The 20,617-nt window shown below is 45.6% G+C and overlaps 1 protein-coding gene across 2 annotated transcripts in view; it reads right to left on the reverse strand.

Annotated features, from left to right (window-relative positions):
- LOC100378334 (protein adenylyltransferase SelO, mitochondrial-like) overlaps window positions 1-20,617 on the reverse strand; it is a 71,654-nt gene that overhangs the window by 34,459 nt on the left and 16,578 nt on the right. For both annotated transcript variants that reach the window (XM_085496721.1, XM_085496720.1), the window contains exons 5-8: window positions 4,568-4,680; window positions 3,305-3,408; window positions 2,483-2,705; window positions 1,310-1,510 (exon numbers count right to left, since the gene is read on the reverse strand). In XM_085496721.1, the coding sequence (XP_085352847.1) occupies window positions 1,310-1,510; window positions 2,483-2,705; window positions 3,305-3,408; window positions 4,568-4,680 (641 nt within the window). The remainder of the gene's footprint in view (window positions 1-1,309; window positions 1,511-2,482; window positions 2,706-3,304; window positions 3,409-4,567; window positions 4,681-20,617) is intronic.

Genomic DNA, 20,617 nt, shown 5'->3' on the forward strand with positions numbered 1-20,617 from the left:
CACAAGAAAAAGGTTGCTGGCAAGAATCTCAACATCAAGTCGCTTCACAACTAATGCGTCTATCTGGAATATGTGCTTATTTGTAGTTAGCTGACAGTGGACCTCTCCAATAACATCAAGTGGGGTTACTCCATCAGCCTGATGAGCCATCTGAGATGCTGGTTTAATAGGCAAATTCACAGCTTTAGCAAATGAGGCTCTGATTAAATTAGTTGTGACCCCAGTATCGAGAGTCACCTTAATGGGAATACTAAGATAATATGTATTCCAAAATGGAGACTGTATTACATTAACTCGCTGAGTTGTTGGCCGATCAATTAGGGCATTTGGAACTACACACTCATCCTGTAAATCATGTTCCATATCCTCAGGTGACAGTTGGTATTCCACTTCATTTTCAAGTGTGACTAAATGAGATGACTGATTGCATGCTTATCTGCTTCGGGCAAGTACCTACAGTCTATCAGTGTATGTGGGGAATGTCCGGGTCTCCCAGCTCTTCTACAAAGAACACACATCTGATCACGAAAATTAACTTGGTTTCTGATTGGTTGGTTGAATGCACCTGTACGAAGCACCTTTGTATCTTCAATACTATGTAACTCGTCCAATAGAGATGACATGGCTTGCGAAATTTCGGGTTTCAAAGAGGCCAAGGATTTATTACGTAGTTCTGCACCATATTTCTGCTTCACTAACTGTGGGAGTCCTGGGTTAATGAGTTGTAACCATAAAAACATGATGGTGTTCTCAAGGGTTGGGGTCATATCTTCATCATCTGGAACCTGGTCACTGTGATGTATAATATCGCCATCTTTGGTCAATAAATTATCTTCATAAAATGCCATAATGCGCTGATACAAATCTTCAGGTTTTTCATCCGGTTGTAGGCCAATTTTATCAAGATCCAAAAAATGAGCCCCTGAGGACTGAAACCCATAATGCTGTATAATTTTCTGCCAAATATCACTGAGTTACATGATATAACTGCACAGTAATTTGCTATCTGGCCGAGCATTAATTCAAGCTGGACATTTTTCTGGAAGAACCAAAAAATCACAATTTCTCATATGTGTAGATGCTTTATTAAAAGCCGCATTCCCTCTGTTGCATTGTACCATTTTAATAGAAGCCACAGCTTCTAATACAGATTTTACAGTATATAGTTTGTAAACAATAGATTCTTCCAACTGCTTTCTGGATTACCATTGCTAAAATTCAGTGCAGTGAATAGACATTCTCCCTCATACACATTTCTCTCTATTAATTATTTCACATTCCATCAAAGATAACACTGTAACATGACTACCTTGGGTCCATTCTTGGTTTGCAAGTGTTCTTGAGTTCTTCCAAAGTGCATGACTGTGCCATCAACATATTAGTTACTCTCTCCATAGATGTGTGATAGGTGTCAGCTCCAGGCAAGTCTAATTGATTCAGACAACGGAAACAGTTGGTGTAATCACCTCCTGTATCCTGCATTGCCTGCAGAAAAGAGTCCACCAGATCTCTGATAGAAAACATAATATTATTTTATTTGTTTTATGTTTAACCATATTCTTACAAACACAGATGGCATTAACAATTCAACACATGGATTTATTGAACAAGACATAAACATACAGTACATTTATGATTATCATGGTTTATGCAAACATTCCATAAGCCCATATGATATACAGCAATATACCCATAAAGAGCAATATTACCATATAAGGTGATGTACCAAATACAGTGACATAACCAAATAGCAATATCGCCATATACAGCGATATCGCCATATACAGCAATATCACCAAATACAGCAATATAACCAAATACAACAATATTACCAAACAGCAGCAATATCACCAAATACAGTGATATCACCATTTACAGCAGCAATATCACCAAATACAGTGATATCCCCAAATACAGAGATATCACCAAATACAGCAGCGATATCACAAAATACAGTGATATCACCAAATACAGCAGCGATATCACCAAATACAGTGATATCACCAAATACAGTGATATCACCAAATACAGTGATATCACCAAATACAGCAGCGATATCATCAAATACAGTGATATCACCAAATAGAGATATCACCATATACAGCAGCGATATCATCAAATACAGTGATATCATCAAATACAGCAGCGATATCAACAAATACAGCAGCGATATCACTAAATACAGCAATATCACCAAATACAGTACAGTCCATGCATTATTAATAACTCCTAAGCTAACTCTCAACTGTCATGTCTCAGCAGAAACAAATATTTATTTTTTTGCCTAAAGCTATTTTTAAGCCAGCTAAAAGCTAACAAAATGTCAAGTTTCACTTAGCATAACTAGAACAGGGTATTTGCAACACCCAAAATGATATTTGTTCACTAAAAGTCATTTATTGACTACTCAAAACAAAATCAAGATCACATTTGTTATACATACATGCTAGTCGGCCATTTTGTGTAGAAATAAGTCACTTACATATCAGTCTCTAACTGCTTTCGAACCAAACCAAATTTTTTTCTCATCTTCTGTAAAAAGCATTTCTGATACTCCTCTTCATATTCCTCTAACACTGTCAAAGACATCTCTAATGGCAACACTTGGTCTAGCTCAGTGTAACCACTTAAAGCCTCAGCAAACTTTTTCAGATTCCACTTGCACATGGAAGGTTGTTTGTTAAAAGCATATCGTCCTCCATCATCTACAATTCAAGATCAGTTGTGTCACTCAAAATGAAGTAATCACATAAACATATAGCTGTTACTTGCACATAACAATAAACATAATTGGAGTGATGGTGTAACAAAATAACTCATCATTCGTAAATTCAATCCATCAAAAAAATATAAAAATATTTTCATAAACAATTTTTATTATATAAATACACTTTGAAAAGAAACAAGATTCATAAACATAAATCTGTTTGAATACATTCTCACTACAAATTACACAATACTTATTTTCTAATGGCATTTCTTCACACCACAAACTATTGGAATCATGCACATGTGTGAGTACTTTGGTGACACATTTTATAGCTACATCCAAAATAGTCCATCATTTATTGTGCAACTGTGACCAAACGACATCATTCTGTTAACATTCGCACATTTTCATAAATCTCCATTCACTTTTTGACCTTTCATAAGTAAAATACACTACAATTTACTCCAGAAAAACAACTTTCCTGGTATATTCCTACATTCTTGCATACTAATGAGGGACTCAGACACATTCCAAGCTGAACAATTTTCTTGGACTAATAACAAGGCTGGTCAATCCTTTCCCAGCAATAATTACCTGATCCATTACAAATATAATCCTGATCAAATCTATCCATAAATCCATACGGCCCATAATCAATAGTTAATCCTAAAATACTCATGTTATCAGTATTTAATACTCTGAAAAGAAGACAGGAAAATAGATGAACAGTTTATGCAGAAGTCAACAACAAAAAACAACAAGGACAGACCTTGCCCCTCATATACTTTTCCGTTCATCTGTGATGATACAGGTAAGGTTAAAACAAAGAATTGCATGAACTGTATATGCATTGTAGATATAGTTTTACAGATAACAGCATGGAATCCCTGTGAAAACACATTTTACACAGTAAAGTTATGACACCAAGTATTTGCATTAACATGATGATATTTTCATCAAATTGCCGGAAACATAACATAAATGTGATCAATTTTGAATACTGTAATTAATGCTAAAACAATTTCAAAAGAATAATAAGACTTTTTATGAATACCTCTCAATTATTATTCTTAATTATTATTCTAAATTCTGTTATTCACAAAATATAATTGCATGACTAAAGTTTCAATTCTTGGTTATGTAGATGACGGTATATAAATAGAGATAAAAAGTCGAACAAAAAAATATTTACATGAAAAAAACAAAAAAACATACAGCTTGAAGACTAAAAAAAAAAAGTTGATTTCACCTTCATAATTTACATATGCCTTTATTTGATATGCACTTCTAAAAGAACAAAAAAATTATACTTCTTATCAATTTGGGACCAAGCAACATAACAAGCAGCCTGTCACTTGATATAGTGTCGCTGTTAGGGGTGCATATTTCGAAAGCAATCTGTACTACAGTATAGAAATGTTCTGTGTTCAGAGTGAATTTAATATATTTATAATAAGGCAAAGCCATCTTATCCAGAGCACTGAAGTTAATAGTACAATTTTTTACAAAAAATTACAAAAGTATTTTTCAAATTTAAAAAATTAAAATCTTCATTAAGTCTAGAGATGTCTACTGAGATACCTATATAATCTATATCAAAACAATTAGACTACTAGTGATTTTTAAAAATCAATTGAAAATTACAAAAATATTCATAAGTATGAGAGAATTGAAGATATCAATAAATGAATAAATCTGAGAAAGTATGAGCCAGGGTTCATTTGAGTATGAAACTCAAACAGTGTTTAATAAGAAGGTGATACCAATAGACAGAGTACAGCTCTCATCCCTTGACTATGTTGACTGAAGTTCTAATCATAAAATTTATAACAACATTATATGGTTTTCATTTCTTACCCATGACAAAATCCAACAGCCTGCCATTCAGCAACCAGTCTAGCTGTGGAAAGTACAACCTCACGATAAAATTCCAAATACTTCTGTGTTGAGCTCTGATTTGTCTTGTATATCTGAATAAAAACAAACATTATTTATTGTTAAATTTGTGATTTGTTAATCAAGTAAAGCGAACATCCAGCATTTGTTTGCAAGTTTTTCTACATAAATGAAACCTTGACAATTGGGGAGTGGAGTGGACCGGACTACTGTGAATTGCACCTGACAACTGGGGAGTACACCAGACAATTGGGAATTGCACTGGACAATTGGGGATTGCACTGGACAATTGGGGATTGCACTGGACAATTGGGGATTGCACTGGACAATTGGGGATTGCACTGGACAATTGGGGATTGCACCAGACAATTGGGAATTGCACTGGACAATTGGAGATTGCACTGGACAATTGGGGATTGCACCAGACAATTGGAGATTGCACCGGACAATTGGAGATTGCACTGGACAATTGGGAATTGCACCAGACAATTGGGGATTGCACCAGACAATTGGGGATTGCACCAGACAATTGGGGATTGCACCAGACAATTGGGGATTGCACCAGACAATTGGGGATTGCACCAGACAATTGGGGATTGCACTGGACAATTGGGGATTGCACTGGACAATTGGGGATTGCACTGGACAATTGGGGATTGCACCAGACAATTGGGGATTGCACCAGACAATTGGGGATTGCACCAGACAATTGGAGATTGCACCGGACAATTGGAGATTGCACCAGACAATTGGGGATTGCACCAGACAATTGGAGATTGCACCGGACAATTGGGGATTGCACCAGACAATTGGAGATTGCACCGGACAATTGGAGATTGCACTGGACAATTGGGGATTGCACCAGACAATTGGAGATTGCACCGGACAATTGGAGATTGCACCAGACAATTGGGGATTGCACCAGACAATTGGGGATTGCACTGGACAATTGGGGATTGCACCAGACAATTGGGGATTGCACCAGACAATTGGGGATTGCACCAGACAATTGGGGATTGCACCAGACAATTGGGGATTGCACCAGACAATTGGGGATTGCACTGGACAATTGGGGATTGCACTGGACAATTGGGGATTGCACTGGACAATTGGGAATTGCACCAGACAATTGGGGATTGCACCAGACAATTGGAGATTGCACCGGACAATTGGAGATTGCACCAGACAATTGGGGATTGCACCAGACAATTGGAGATTGCACCGGACAATTGGGGATTGCACCAGACAATTGGAGATTGCACCGGACAATTGGAGATTGCACTGGACAATTGGGGATTGCACCAGACAATTGGAGATTGCACCGGACAATTGGAGATTGCACCAGACAATTGGGGATTGCACCAGACAATTGGGGATTGCACTGGACAATTGGGGATTGCACCAGACAATTGGGGATTGCACCAGACAATTGGGGATTGCACCAGACAATTGGGGATTGCACCAGACAATTGGGGATTGCACTGGACAATTGGGGATTGCACTGGACAATTGGGGATTGCACTGGACAATTGGGGATTGCACTGGACAATTGGGAATTGCACCAGACAATTGGGGATTGCACCAGACAATTGGAGATTGCACCGGACAATTGGAGATTGCACCAGACAATTGGGGATTGCACTGGACAATTGGGAATTGCACCAGACAATTGGGGATTGCACCAGACAATTGGAGATTGCACCGGACAATTGGAGATTGCACTGGACAATTGGGAATTGCACCAGACAATTGGGGATTGCACCAGACAATTGGGGATTGCACCAGACAATTGGGGATTGCACTGGACAATTGGGGATTGCACCAGACAATTGGGGATTGCACCAGACAATTGGGGATTGCACTGGACAATTGGGGATTGCACTGGACAATTGGGGATTGCACTGGACAATTGGGGATTGCACCAGACAATTGGGGATTGCACTGGACAATTGGGGATTGCACTGGACAATTGGGGATTGCACTGGACAATTGGGGATTGCACTGGACAATTGGGGATTGCACTGGACAATTGGGGATTGCACTGGACAATTGGGAATTGCACCAGACAATTGGGGATTGCACTGGACAATTGGGGATTGCACTGGACAATTGGGGATTGCACTGGACAATTGGAGATTGCACCAGACAATTGGGGAGTGCACCAGACAATTGGGGATTGCACTGGACAATTGGAGATTGCACCAGACACTTGGGGAGTGCACCAGACAATTGGGGATTGCACCAGACAATTGGGGATTGCACCGGACAATTGGGGATTGCACCGGACAATTGGGGATTGCACTGGACAATTAGGGATTGCACCAGACAAGTGGGGATTGCACTGGACAATTGGGGGTTGCACTGGACAATTGGGGATTGCACTGGACAATTGGGGATTGCACCAGACAATTGGGGAGTGCACCAGACAATTGGGGATTGCACTGGACAATTGGAGATTGTACTGGACAATTGGAGATTGCACTGGACAATTGGGAATTGCACCAGACAATTAGGGGTTGCACTGGACAATTGGAGATTGCACCAGACAATTGGGGATTGCACCAGACAATTGGGGATTGCACCAGACAATTGGGGATTGTACTGGACAATTGGAGATTGCACTGGACAATTGGGAATTGCACCAGACAATTGGGGATTGCACTGGACAATTGGGGAGTGCACCAGACAATTGGGGATTGCACTGGACAATTGGATATTGCACTGGACAATTGGGGAGTGCACCAGACAATTAGGGATTGCACCAGACAATTGGGGAGTGCACCAGACAATTGGGGATTGCACTGGACAATTGGAGATTGCACCAGACAATTGGGGAGTGCACCAGACAATTGGGGATTGCACCAGACAATTGGGGATTGCACTGGACAATTAGGGATTGCACTGGACAATTGGGGAGTGCACCAGACAATTGGGGATTGCACTGGACAATTGGAGATTGCACTGGACAATTGGGGATTGCACTGGACAATTAGGGATTGCACTGGACAATTGGGGATTGCACCAGACAATTGGGGATTGCACTGGACAATTGGGGATTGCACTGGACAATTGGGGATTGCACTGGACAATTGGGAATTGCACCAGACAATTGGGGATTGCACTGGACAATTGGGGATTGCACCAGACAATTGGGGATTGCACTGGACAATTGGAGATTGCACCAGACAATTGGGGAGTGCACCAGACAATTGGGGATTGCACTGGACAATTGGAGATTGCACCAGACAATTGGGGATTGCACCGGACAATTGGGGAGTGCACCAGACAATTGGGGAGTGCACCAGACAATTGGGGATTGCACCAGACAATTGGGGATTGCACCGGACAATTGGGGATTGCACTGGACAATTGGAGATTGCACTGGACAATTAGGGATTGCACCAGACAAGTGGGGATTGCACTGGACAATTGGGGGTTGCACTGGACAATTGGGGATTGCACTGGACAATTGGGGATTGCACCAGACAATTGGGGAGTGTACCAGACAATTGGGGATTGCACTGGACAATTGGAGATTGTACTGGACAATTGGAGATTGCACTGGACAATTGGGAATTGCACCAGACAATTAGGGGTTGCACTGGACAATTGGAGATTGCACCAGACAATTGGGGATTGCACCAGACAATTGGGGATTGTACTGGACAATTGGAGATTGCACTGGACAATTGGGAATTGCACCAGACAATTGGGGATTGCACTGGACAATTGGGGAGTGCACCAGACAATTGGGGATTGCACTGGACAATTGGAGATTGCACTGGACAATTGGGGAGTGCACCAGACAATTAGGGATTGCACCAGACAATTGGGAGTGCACCAGACAATTGGGGATTGCACTGGACAATTGGAGATTGCACCAGACAATTGGGGAGTGCACCAGACAATTGGGGATTGCACCAGACAATTGGGGATTGCACCGGACAATTGGGGATTGCACTGGACAACTGGGGATTGCACTGGACAATTAGGGATTGCACCAGACAAGTGGGGATTGCACTGGACAATTGGGGGTTGCACTGGACAATTGGGGATTGCACTGGACAATTGGGGATTGCACTGGACAACAGGGAATTGCACCAGACAATTGGGGAGTGCACTGGACAATTGGAGATTGCACTGGACAATTGGGGATTGCACTGGACAATTGGGGATTGCACTGGACAATTGGAGATTGCACTGGACAATTGGGGATTGCACTGGACAATTGGAAATTGCACCAGACAATTGGGGATTGCACTGGACAATTGGAGATTGCACTGGACAATTGGGGATTGCACTGGACAATTGGAGATTGCACTGGACAATTGGAGATTGCACTGGACAATTGGGGATTGCACTGGACAATTGGAGATTGCACTGGACAATTGGGGATTGCACTGGACAAATGGAGATTGCACTGGACAATTGGGGATTGCACCGGACATTGGGGATTGCACTGGACAATTGGAGATTGCACTGGACAATTGGGGATTGCACTGGACAATTGGGGATTGCACTGGACAATTGGAGATTGCACCGGACAATTGGGGAGTGCACCAGACAATTGGGGATTGCACTGGACAATTGGAGATTGCACCAGACACTTGGGGAGTGCACCAGACAATTGGGGATTGCACCAGACAATTGGGGATTGCACTGGACAATTGGAGATTGCACTGGACAATTGGGGATTGCACTGGACAATTAGGGATTGCACTGGACAATTGGGGATTGCACCAGACAATTGGGGAGTGCACCAGACAATTGGGGATTGCACTGGACATTGGAGATTGCACCAGACACTTGGGGAGTGCACCAGACAATTGGGGATTGCACCAGACAATTGGGGATTGCACCGGACAATTGGGGATTGCACTGGACAATTAGGGATTGCACCAGACAAGTGGGGATTGCACTGGACAATTGGGGATTGCACTGGACAACTGGGGATTGCACTGGACAACAGGGAATTGCACCAGACAAGTGGGGATTGCACTGGACAATTAGGGATTGCACTGGACAATAGGGAATTGCACTGGACAATTGGGGATTGCACTGGACAATCGGGGATTGCACTGGACAATTGGGGATTGCACTGGACAATTGGGGATTGCACTGGACAATTGGGGATTGCACTGGACAATTGGGGATTGCACTGGACAATTAGGGATTGCACTGGACAACTAGGGATTGCACTGGACAATTGGGGATTGCACCGGACAATTAGGGATTGCACCGGACAATTGGGGATTGCACTGGACAATTGGGAATTGCACCAGACAATTGGGGATTGCACTGGACAACTGGGGATTGCACTGGACAACTGGGGATTGCACTGGACAATTGGGAATTGCACCAGACAATTAGGGGTTGCACTGGACAATTGGAGATTGCACCAGACAATTGGGGATTGCACCAGACAATTGGGGATTGTACTGGACAATTGGAGATTGCACTGGACAATTGGGAATTGCACCAGACAATTGGGGATTGCACTGGACAATTGGGGAGTGCACCAGACAATTGGGGATTGCACTGGACAATTGGATATTGCACTGGACAATTGGGGAGTGCACCAGACAATTAGGGATTGCACCAGACAATTGGGGAGTGCACCAGACAATTGGGGATTGCACTGGACAATTGGAGATTGCACCAGACAATTGGGGAGTGCACCAGACAATTGGGGATTGCACCAGACAATTGGGGATTGCACTGGACAATTAGGGATTGCACTGGACAACTGGGGATTGCACTGGACAACTGAGGATTGCACTGGACAATTGGGGATTGCACTGGACAATTGGGGAGTGCACTGGACAATTGGGGATTGCACCAGACAATTGGGGATTGCACTGGACAATTGGGGATTGCACTGGACAATTGGGGATTGCACTGGACAATTGGGGAGTGCACTGGACAATTGGGGATTGCACCAGACAATTGGGGATTGCACTGGACAATTGGGGATTGCACTGGACAATTGGGGATTGCACTGGACAATTGGGAATTGCACCAGACAATTGGGGATTGCACTGGACATTGGGGATTGCACCAGACAATTGGGGATTGCACTGGACAATTGGAGATTGCACCAGACAATTGGGGAGTGCACCAGACAATTGGGGATTGCACTGGACAATTGGAGATTGCACCAGACACTTGGGGAGTGCACCAGACAATTGGGGATTGCACCAGACAATTGGGGATTGCACCGGACAATTGGGGATTGCACTGGACAATTGGAGATTGCACTGGACAATTAGGGATTGCACCAGACAAGTGGGGATTGCACTGGACAATTGGGGGTTGCACTGGACAATTGGGGATTGCACTGGACAATTGGGGATTGCACCAGACAATTGGGGAGTGCACCAGACAATTGGGGATTGCACTGGACAATTGGAGATTGTACTGGACAATTGGAGATTGCACTGGACAATTGGGAATTGCACCAGACAATTAGGGGTTGCACTGGACAATTGGAGATTGCACCAGACAATTGGGGATTGCACCAGACAATTGGGGATTGTACTGGACAATTGGAGATTGCACTGGACAATTGGGAATTGCACCAGACAATTCGGGATTGCACTGGACAATTGGGGAGTGCACCAGACAATTGGGGATTGCACTGGACAATTGGAGATTGCACTGGACAATTGGGGAGTGCACCAGACAATTAGGGATTGCACCAGACAATTGGGGAGTGCACCAGACAATTGGGGATTGCACTGGACAATTGGAGATTGCACCAGACAATTGGGGAGTGCACCAGACAATTGGGGATTGCACCAGACAATTGGGGATTGCACCGGACAATTGGGGATTGCACTGGACAACTGGGGATTGCACTGGACAATTAGGGATTGCACCAGACAAGTGGGGATTGCACTGGACAATTGGGGGTTGCACTGGACAATTGGGGATTGCACTGGACAATAGGGGATTGCACTGGACAACAGGGAATTGCACCAGACAATTGGGGAGTGCACTGGACAATTGGAGATTGCACTGGACAATTGGGGATTGCACTGGACAATTGGGGATTGCACTGGACAATTGGAGATTGCACTGGACAATTGGGGATTGCACTGGACAATTGGAAATTGCACCAGACAATTGGGGATTGCACTGGACAATTGGAGATTGCACTGGACAATTGGGGATTGCACTGGACAATTGGAGATTGCACTGGACAATTGGAGATTGCACTGGACAATTGGGGATTGCACTGGACAATTGGAGATCGCACTGGACAATTGGGGATTGCACTGGACAAATGGAGATTGCACTGGACAATTGGGGATTGCACCGGACATTGGGGATTGCACTGGACAATTGGAGATTGCACTGGACAATTGGGGATTGCACTGGACAATTGGGGATTGCACCGGACAATTAGGGATTGCACCGGACAATTGGGGATTGCACTGGACAATTGGGAATTGCACCAGACAATTGGGGATTGCACTGGACAACTGGGGATTGCACTGGACAACTGGGGATTGCACTGGACAATTGAGGATTGCACCGGACAATTAGGGATTGCACCGGACAATTGGGGATTGCACTGGACAATTGGGAATTGCACCAGACAATTGGGGATTGCACTGGACAACTGGGGATTGCACTGGACAATTGGGGAGTGCACTGGACAATTGGGGATTGCACCAGACAATTGGGGAGTGCACCAGACAATTGGGGATTGCACTGGACAATTGGAGATTGCACTGGACAATTGGGGATTGCACTGGACAATTGGGGATTGCTTCGGACAATTGGGAATTGCACTGGACAATTGGGGATTGCACCAGACAATTGGGGATTGCACTGGACAATTGGGGATTGCACTGGACAACTGGGGATTGCACTGGACAACTGAGGATTGCACTGGGTTGCACCGGACAATTAGGGATTGCACCAGACAATTAGGGATTGCACTGGACAATTGGGGATTGCACCAGACAATTGGGGATTGCACCAGACAATTGGGGATTACACCAGACAATTGGGGATTGCACCAGACAATTAGGGATTGCACTGGACAATTGGGGATTGCACTGGACAATTAGGGATTGCACCAGACAATTGGGGATTGCACTGGACAATTGTGGATTGCACCAGACAATTGGGGATTGCACTGGACAATTGGGGATTGCACTGGACAATTGGGGATTGCACTGGACAATTGGGAATTGCACCAGACAATTGGGGATTGCACTGGACAATTGGGGATTGCACCAGACAATTGGGGATTGCACTGGACAATTGGAGATTGCACCAGACAATTGGGGAGTGCACCAGACAATTGGGGATTGCATTGGACAATTGGAGATTGCACCAGACACTTGGGGAGTGCACCAGACAATTGGGGATTGCACCAGACAATTGGGGATTGCACCGGACAATTGGGGATTGCACTGGACAACTGGGGATTGCACTGGACAATTAGGGATTGCACCAGACAAGTGGGGATTGCACTGGACAATTGGGGGTTGCACTGGACAATTGGGGATTGCACTGGACAATTGGGGATTGCACCAGACAATTGGGGAGTGCACCAGACAATTGGGGATTGCACTGGACAATTGGAGATTGTACTGGACAATTGGAGATTGCACTGGACAATTGGGAATTGCACCAGACAATTAGGGGTTGCACTGGACAATTGGAGATTGCACCAGACAATTGGGAATTGCACCAGACAATTGGGGATTGTACTGGACAATTGGAGATTGCACTGGACAATTGGGAATTGCACCAGACAATTGGGGATTGCACTGGACAATTGGGGAGTGCACCAGACAATTGGGGATTGCACTGGACAATTGGAGATTGCACCAGACAATTGGGGAGTGCACCAGACAATTGGGGATTGCACTGGACAATTGGAGATTGCACCAGACAATTGGGGAGTGCACCAGACAATTGGGGATTGCACTGGACAATTGGGGATTGCACCAGACAATTGGGGATTGCACTGGACAATTGGGGATTGCACTGGACAATTGGGGATTGCACTGGACAATTAGGGATTGCACTGGACAATTGGGAATTGCACCAGACAATTGGGGAGTGCACCAGACAATTGGGGATTGCACTGGACATTGGAGATTGCACCAGACACTTGGGGAGTGCACCAGACAATTGGGGATTGCACCAGACAATTGGGGATTGCACCAGACAATTGGGGATTGCACTGGACAACTGGGGATTGCACTGGACAATTAGGGATTGCACCAGACAAGTGGGGATTGCACTGGACAATTGGGGATTGCACTGGACAATTGGGGATTGCACTGGACAACAGGGAATTGCACCAGACAAGTGGGGATTGCACTGGACAATTAGGGATTGCACTGGACAAAGGGAATTGCACTGGACAATTGGGGATTGCACTGGACAATTGGGGATTGCACTGGACAATTGGGGATTGCACTGGACAATTGGGGATTGCACTGGACAATTGGGGATTGCACTGGACAATTAGGGATTGCACCAGACAATTGGGGATTGCACTGGACAACAGGGGATTGCACTGGACAACTGGGGATTGCACTGGACAATTGGGGATTGCACCGGACAATTAGGGATTGCACCGGACAATTGGGGATTGCACTGGACAATTGGGAATTGCACCAGACAATTGGGGATTGCACTGGACAACTGGGGATTGCACTGGACAACTGGGGATTGCACTGGACAATTGGGGATTGCACCGGACAATTAGGGATTGCACCGGACAATTGGGGATTGCACTGGACAATTGGGAATTGCACCAGACAATTGGGGATTGCACTGGACAACTGGGGATTGCACTGGACAATTGGGGAGTGCACTGGACAATTGGGGATTGCACCAGACAATTGGGGAGTGCACCAGACGATTGGGGATTGCACTGGACAATTGGAGATTGCACTGGACAATTGGGGATTGCACTGGACAATTGGGGATTGCATCGGACAATTGGGAATTGCACTGGACAATTGGGGATTGCACCAGACAATTGGGGATTGCACTGGACAATTGGGGATTGCACTGGACAACTGGGGATTGCACTGGACAACTGAGGATTGCACTGGGTTGCACCGGACAATTAGGGATTGCACCAGACAATTGGGGATTGCACCAGACAATTGGGGATTGCACCAGACAATTGGGGATTGCACCAGACAATTGGGGATTGCACCAGACAATTAGGGATTGCACTGGACAATTGGGGATTGCACTGGACAATTGGGAATTGCACTGGACAATTAGGGATTGCACCAGACAATTGGGGATTGCACTGGACAATTGGGGATTGCACTGGACAATTGGAGATTGCACTGGACAATTGGGGATTGCACTGGACATTGGGGATTGCACTGGACAATTGGGGATTGCACTGGACAATTGGGAATTGCACCAGACAATTGGGGATTGCACTGGACAATTGGGGATTGCACCAGACAATTGGGGATTGCACTGGACAATTGGAGATTGCACCAGACAATTGGGGAGTGCACCAGACAATTGGGGATTGCACTGGACAATTGGAGATTGCACCAGACACTTGGGGAGTGCACCAGACAATTGGGGATTGCACCAGACAATTGGGGATTGCACTGGACAATTGGGGATTGCACTGGGTTGCACCGGACAATTAGGGATTGCACCAGACAATTAGGGATTGCACCAGACAATTGGGGATTGCACTGGACAATTAGGGAGTGCACCAGACAACTGGGGATTGCACTGGACAATTAGGGATTGCACCAGACAATTAGGGATTGCACCAGACAATTAGGGATTGCACTGGACAATTAGGGATTGCACTGGACAATTAGGGATTGCACCAGACAATTAGGGATTGCACCAGACAATTAGGGATTGCACTGGACAATTAGGGATTGCACCAGACAATTAGGGATTGCACTGGACAACTGGGGATTGCACTGGACAATTGGGGATTGCACTGGGTTGCACCGGACAATTAGGGAGTGCACCAGACAACTGGGGATTGCACTGGACAATTAGGGATTGCACTGGACAATTAGGGATTGCACCAGACAATTAGGGATTGCACTGGACAATTAGGGATTGCACTAGACAATTAGGGATTGCACTGGACAATTAGGGATTGCACTGGACAACTGGGGATTGCACTGGACAATTAGGGATTGCACCGGACAATTAGGGAGTGCACCAGACAACTGGGGATTGCAATGGACAATTAGGGATTGCACCAGACAATTAGGGATTGCACCAGACAATTGGGGATTGCACTGGACAATTGGGGATTGCACTGGACAATTGGGGATTGCACCAGACAATTGGGGATTGCACCAGACAATTGGGGATTGCACTGGACAATTAGGGATTGCACCAGACAATTAGGGATTGCACCAGACAATTGGGGATAGCACCAGACAATTGGGGATTGCACCAGACAATTAGGGATTGCACTGGACAACTGGGGATTGCACTGGACAATTGGGGATTGCACTGGGTTGCACCGGACAATTAGGGAGTGCACCAGACAACTGGGGATTGCACTGGACAATTAGGGATTGCACCAGACAATTAGGGGTTGCACCGGACAATTAGGGATTGCACTGGACAATTAGGGATTGCTCCAGACAATTAGGGATTGCACTGGACAATTAGGGATTGCACTAGACAATTAGGGATTGCACTGGACAATTGGGGATTGCACTGGACAATTGGGGATTGCACTGGGTTGCACCGGACAATTAGGGATTGCACCAGACAATTAGGGATTCACTGGACAATTAGGGATTGCACCAGACAATTGGGGATTGCACCAGACAATTGGGGATTGCACCAGACAATTAGGGATTGCACTGGACAATTAGGGATTGCACCAGACAATTAGGGATTGCACTGGACATTTAGGGAGTGCACCAGACAACTGGGGATTGCAATGGACAATTAGGGATTGCACCAGACAATTAGGGATTGCACCAGACAATTAGGGATTGCACCAGACAATTGGGGATTGCACTGGACAATTGGGGATTGCACTGGACAATTGGGGATTGCACCAGACAATTGGGGATTGCACCAGACAATTGGGGATTGCACTGGACAATTAGGGATTGCACCAGACAATTAGGGATTGCACTAGACAATTGGGGATAGCACCAGACAATTGGGGATTGCACCAGACAATTGGGGATTGCACTGGACAATTAGGGATTGCACCAGACAATTAGGGATTGCACCAGACAATTGGGGATTGCACCAGACAATTGGGGATAGCACCAGACAATTGGGGATTGCACCAGACAATTGGGGATTGCACTGGACAATTAGGGATTGCACCAGACAATTAGGGATTGCACCAGACAATTGGGGATAGCACCGGACAACTGGGGATTGCATCAGACAATTGGGGATTGCACCAGACAATTGGGGATTGCACCAGACAATTGGGGATTGCACTGGACAATAGGGAATTGCACTGGACAATTGGGGATTGCACTGGACAATTGGGGATTGCACCAGACAATTGGGGATAGCACTGGACAACTGGGGATTGCACCAGACAATTAGGGATTGCACTGGACAACTGGGGATTACACCAGACAATTGGGGATTGCACTGGACAATTAGGGATTGCACCAGACATTAGGGATTGCACTGGACAATTGGGGATTGCACTGGACAATTGGGGATAGCACTGGACAACTGGGGATTGCACCAGACAATTAGGGATTGCACTGGACAACTGTGGATTACACCAGACAATTGGGGATTGCACTGGACAATTAGGGATTGCACTGGACAATTGGGGATTGCACCAGACAATTGGGGATAGCACCGGACAACTGGGGATTGCATCAGACAATTGGGGATTGCACCAGACAATTGGGGATTGCACCAGACAATTGGGGATTGCACTGGACAATAGGGAATTGCACCAGACAATTGGGGATAGCACCGGACAACTGGGGATTGCATCAGACAATTGGGGATTGCACCAGACAACTGGGGATTGCACCAGACAATTAGGGATTGCACTGGACAACTGTGGATTACACCAGACAATTGGGGATAGCACCGGACAACTGGGGATTGCACTGGACAATTAGGGATTGCACCAGACAATTGGGGATAGCACCGGACAACTGGGGATTGCATCAGACAATTGGGGATTGCACCAGACAATTGGGGATTGCACCAGACAATTGGGGATTGCACTGGACAATAGGGAATTGCACTGGACAATTGGGGATTGCACTGGACAATTGGGGATTGCACCAGACAATTGGGGATAGCACTGGACAACTGGGGATTGCACCAGACAATTAGGGATTGCACTGGACAACTGGGGATTACACCAGACAATTGGGGATTGCACTGGACAATTAGGGATTGCACCAGACATTAGGGATTGCACTGGACAATTGGGGATTGCACTGGACAATTGGGGATAGCACTGGACAACTGGGGATTGCACCAGACAATTAGGGATTGCACTGGACAACTGTGGATTACACCAGACAATTGGGGATTGCACTGGACAATTAGGGATTGCACCAGACAATTGGGGATTGCACTGGACAATTAGGGATTGCACCAGACATTAGGGATTGCACTGGACAATTGGGGATTGCACCAGACAATTGGGGATTGCACTGGACAATTAGGGATTGCACCAGACAATTAGGGATTGCACCGGACAATTGGGGATTGCACTGGACAATTGGGGATTGCACCAGACAATTGGGGATTGCACTGGACAATTAGGGATTGCACCAGACAATTAGGGATTGCACTGGACAACTGTGGATTACACCAGACAATTGGGGATAGCACCGGACAACTGGGGATTGCACTGGACAATTAGGGATTGCACCAGACAATTGGGGATAGCACCGGACAACTGGGGATTGCATCAGACAATTGGGGATTGCACCAGACAATTGGGGATTGCACCAGACAATTGGGGATTGCACTGGACAATAGGGAATTGCACTGGACAATTGGGGATTGCACTGGACAATTGGGGATTGCACCAGACAATTGGGGATAGCACTGGACAACTGGGGATTGCACCAGACAATTAGGGATTGCACTGGACAACTGGGGATTACACCAGACAATTGGGGATTGCACTGGACAATTAGGGATTGCACCAGACATTAGGGATTGCACTGGACAATTGGGGATTGCACTGGACAATTGGGGATAGCACTGGACAACTGGGGATTGCACCAGACAATTAGGGATTGCACTGGACAACTGTGGATTACACCAGACAATTGGGGATTGCACTGGACAATTAGGGATTGCACCAGACAATTGGGGATTGCACTGGACAATTAGGGATTGCACCAGACATTAGGGATTGCACTGGACAATTGGGGATTGCACCAGACAATTGGGGATTGCACTGGACAATTAGGGATTGCACCAGACAATTAGGGATTGCACCGGACAATTGGGGATTGCACTGGACAATTGGGGATTGCACCAGACAATTGGGGATTGCACTGGACAATTAGGGATTGCACCAGACAATTAGGGATTGCACCAGACAATTGGGGATAGCACCGGACAACTGGGGATTGCACTGGACAATTGGGGATTGCACTGGACAACAGGGAATTGCACCAGACAATTGGGGATTGCACCAGACAATTGGGGATTGCACCAGACAATTGGGGATTGCACTGGACAATAGGGAATTGCACTGGACAATTGGGGATTGCACTGGACAATTGGGGATTGCACCAGACAATTGGGGATAGCACTGGACAACTGGGGATTGCACTGGACAACTGGGGATTACACCAGACAATTGGGGATTGCACTGGACAATTAGGGATTGCACCAGACATTAGGGATTGCACTGGACAATTGGGGATTGCACTGGACAATTGGAGATTGCACTGGACAATTGGAGATTGCACTGGACAATTGGGGATTGCACTGGACAATTGGGGATTGCACTGGACAATTAGGGATTGCACCAGACAATTAGGGATTGCACTGGACAATTAGGGATTGCACCAGACAATTAAGGATTACACTGGACAACTGGGGATTGCACTGGACAATTGGGGATTGCACCAGACAATTAGGGATTGCACCAGACAACTGAGGATTGCACTGGGTTGCACTGGACAATTAGGGATTGCACCGGACAATTAGGGATTGCACCAGACAATTGGGGATAGCACCAGACAATTGGGGATTGCACCAGACAATTGGGGATTGCACTGGACAATTAGGGATTGCACCAGACAATTAGGGATTGCACCAGACAATTGGGGATAGCACCGGACAACTGGGGATTGCATCAGACAATTGGGGATTGCACCAGACAATTGGGGATTGCACCAGACAATTGGGGATTGCACTGGACAATAGGGAATTGCACTGGACAATTGGGGATTGCACTGGACAATTGGGGATTGCACCAGACAATTAGGGATTGCACTGGACAATTAGGGATTGCACCAGACAATTAGGGATTGCACTGGACAATTGGGGATTGCACTGGACAATTAGGGATTGCACCAGACAATTGGGGATTGCACTGGACAATTGGGGATTGCACCAGACAATTGGGGATTGCACCAGACAATTGGGGATTGCATCAGACAATTGGGGATTGCACTGGACAATTGGGGATTGCACCAGACAATTGGGGATTGCACTGGACAATTGGAGATTGCACTGGACAATTGGGGATTGCACTGGACAACTGGGGATTGCACCAGACAATTGGGGATTGCACTGGACAACTGGGGATTGCACCAGACAATTGGAGATTGCATCGGACAATTGGGGATTGCACCAGACAATTGGGGAGTGCACCAGACAATTAGGGATTGCACCAGACAATTAGGGATTGCACCGGACAATTAGGGATTGAACTGGACAATTAGGGATTGAACTGGATGTTGTGAATCCGTAACTTGCAAACACAGGTTTGTAGCAGAGTGCTGCTTAATAAAAATTAAGGAGTATTAAACAATGCACAACATAGAA

The sequence above is a fragment of the Saccoglossus kowalevskii genome, chromosome 3, assembly GCF_978046115.1.
Source record: "Saccoglossus kowalevskii chromosome 3, keSacKowa6.1, whole genome shotgun sequence".
NCBI lineage: Eukaryota > Metazoa > Hemichordata > Enteropneusta > Harrimaniidae > Saccoglossus > Saccoglossus kowalevskii.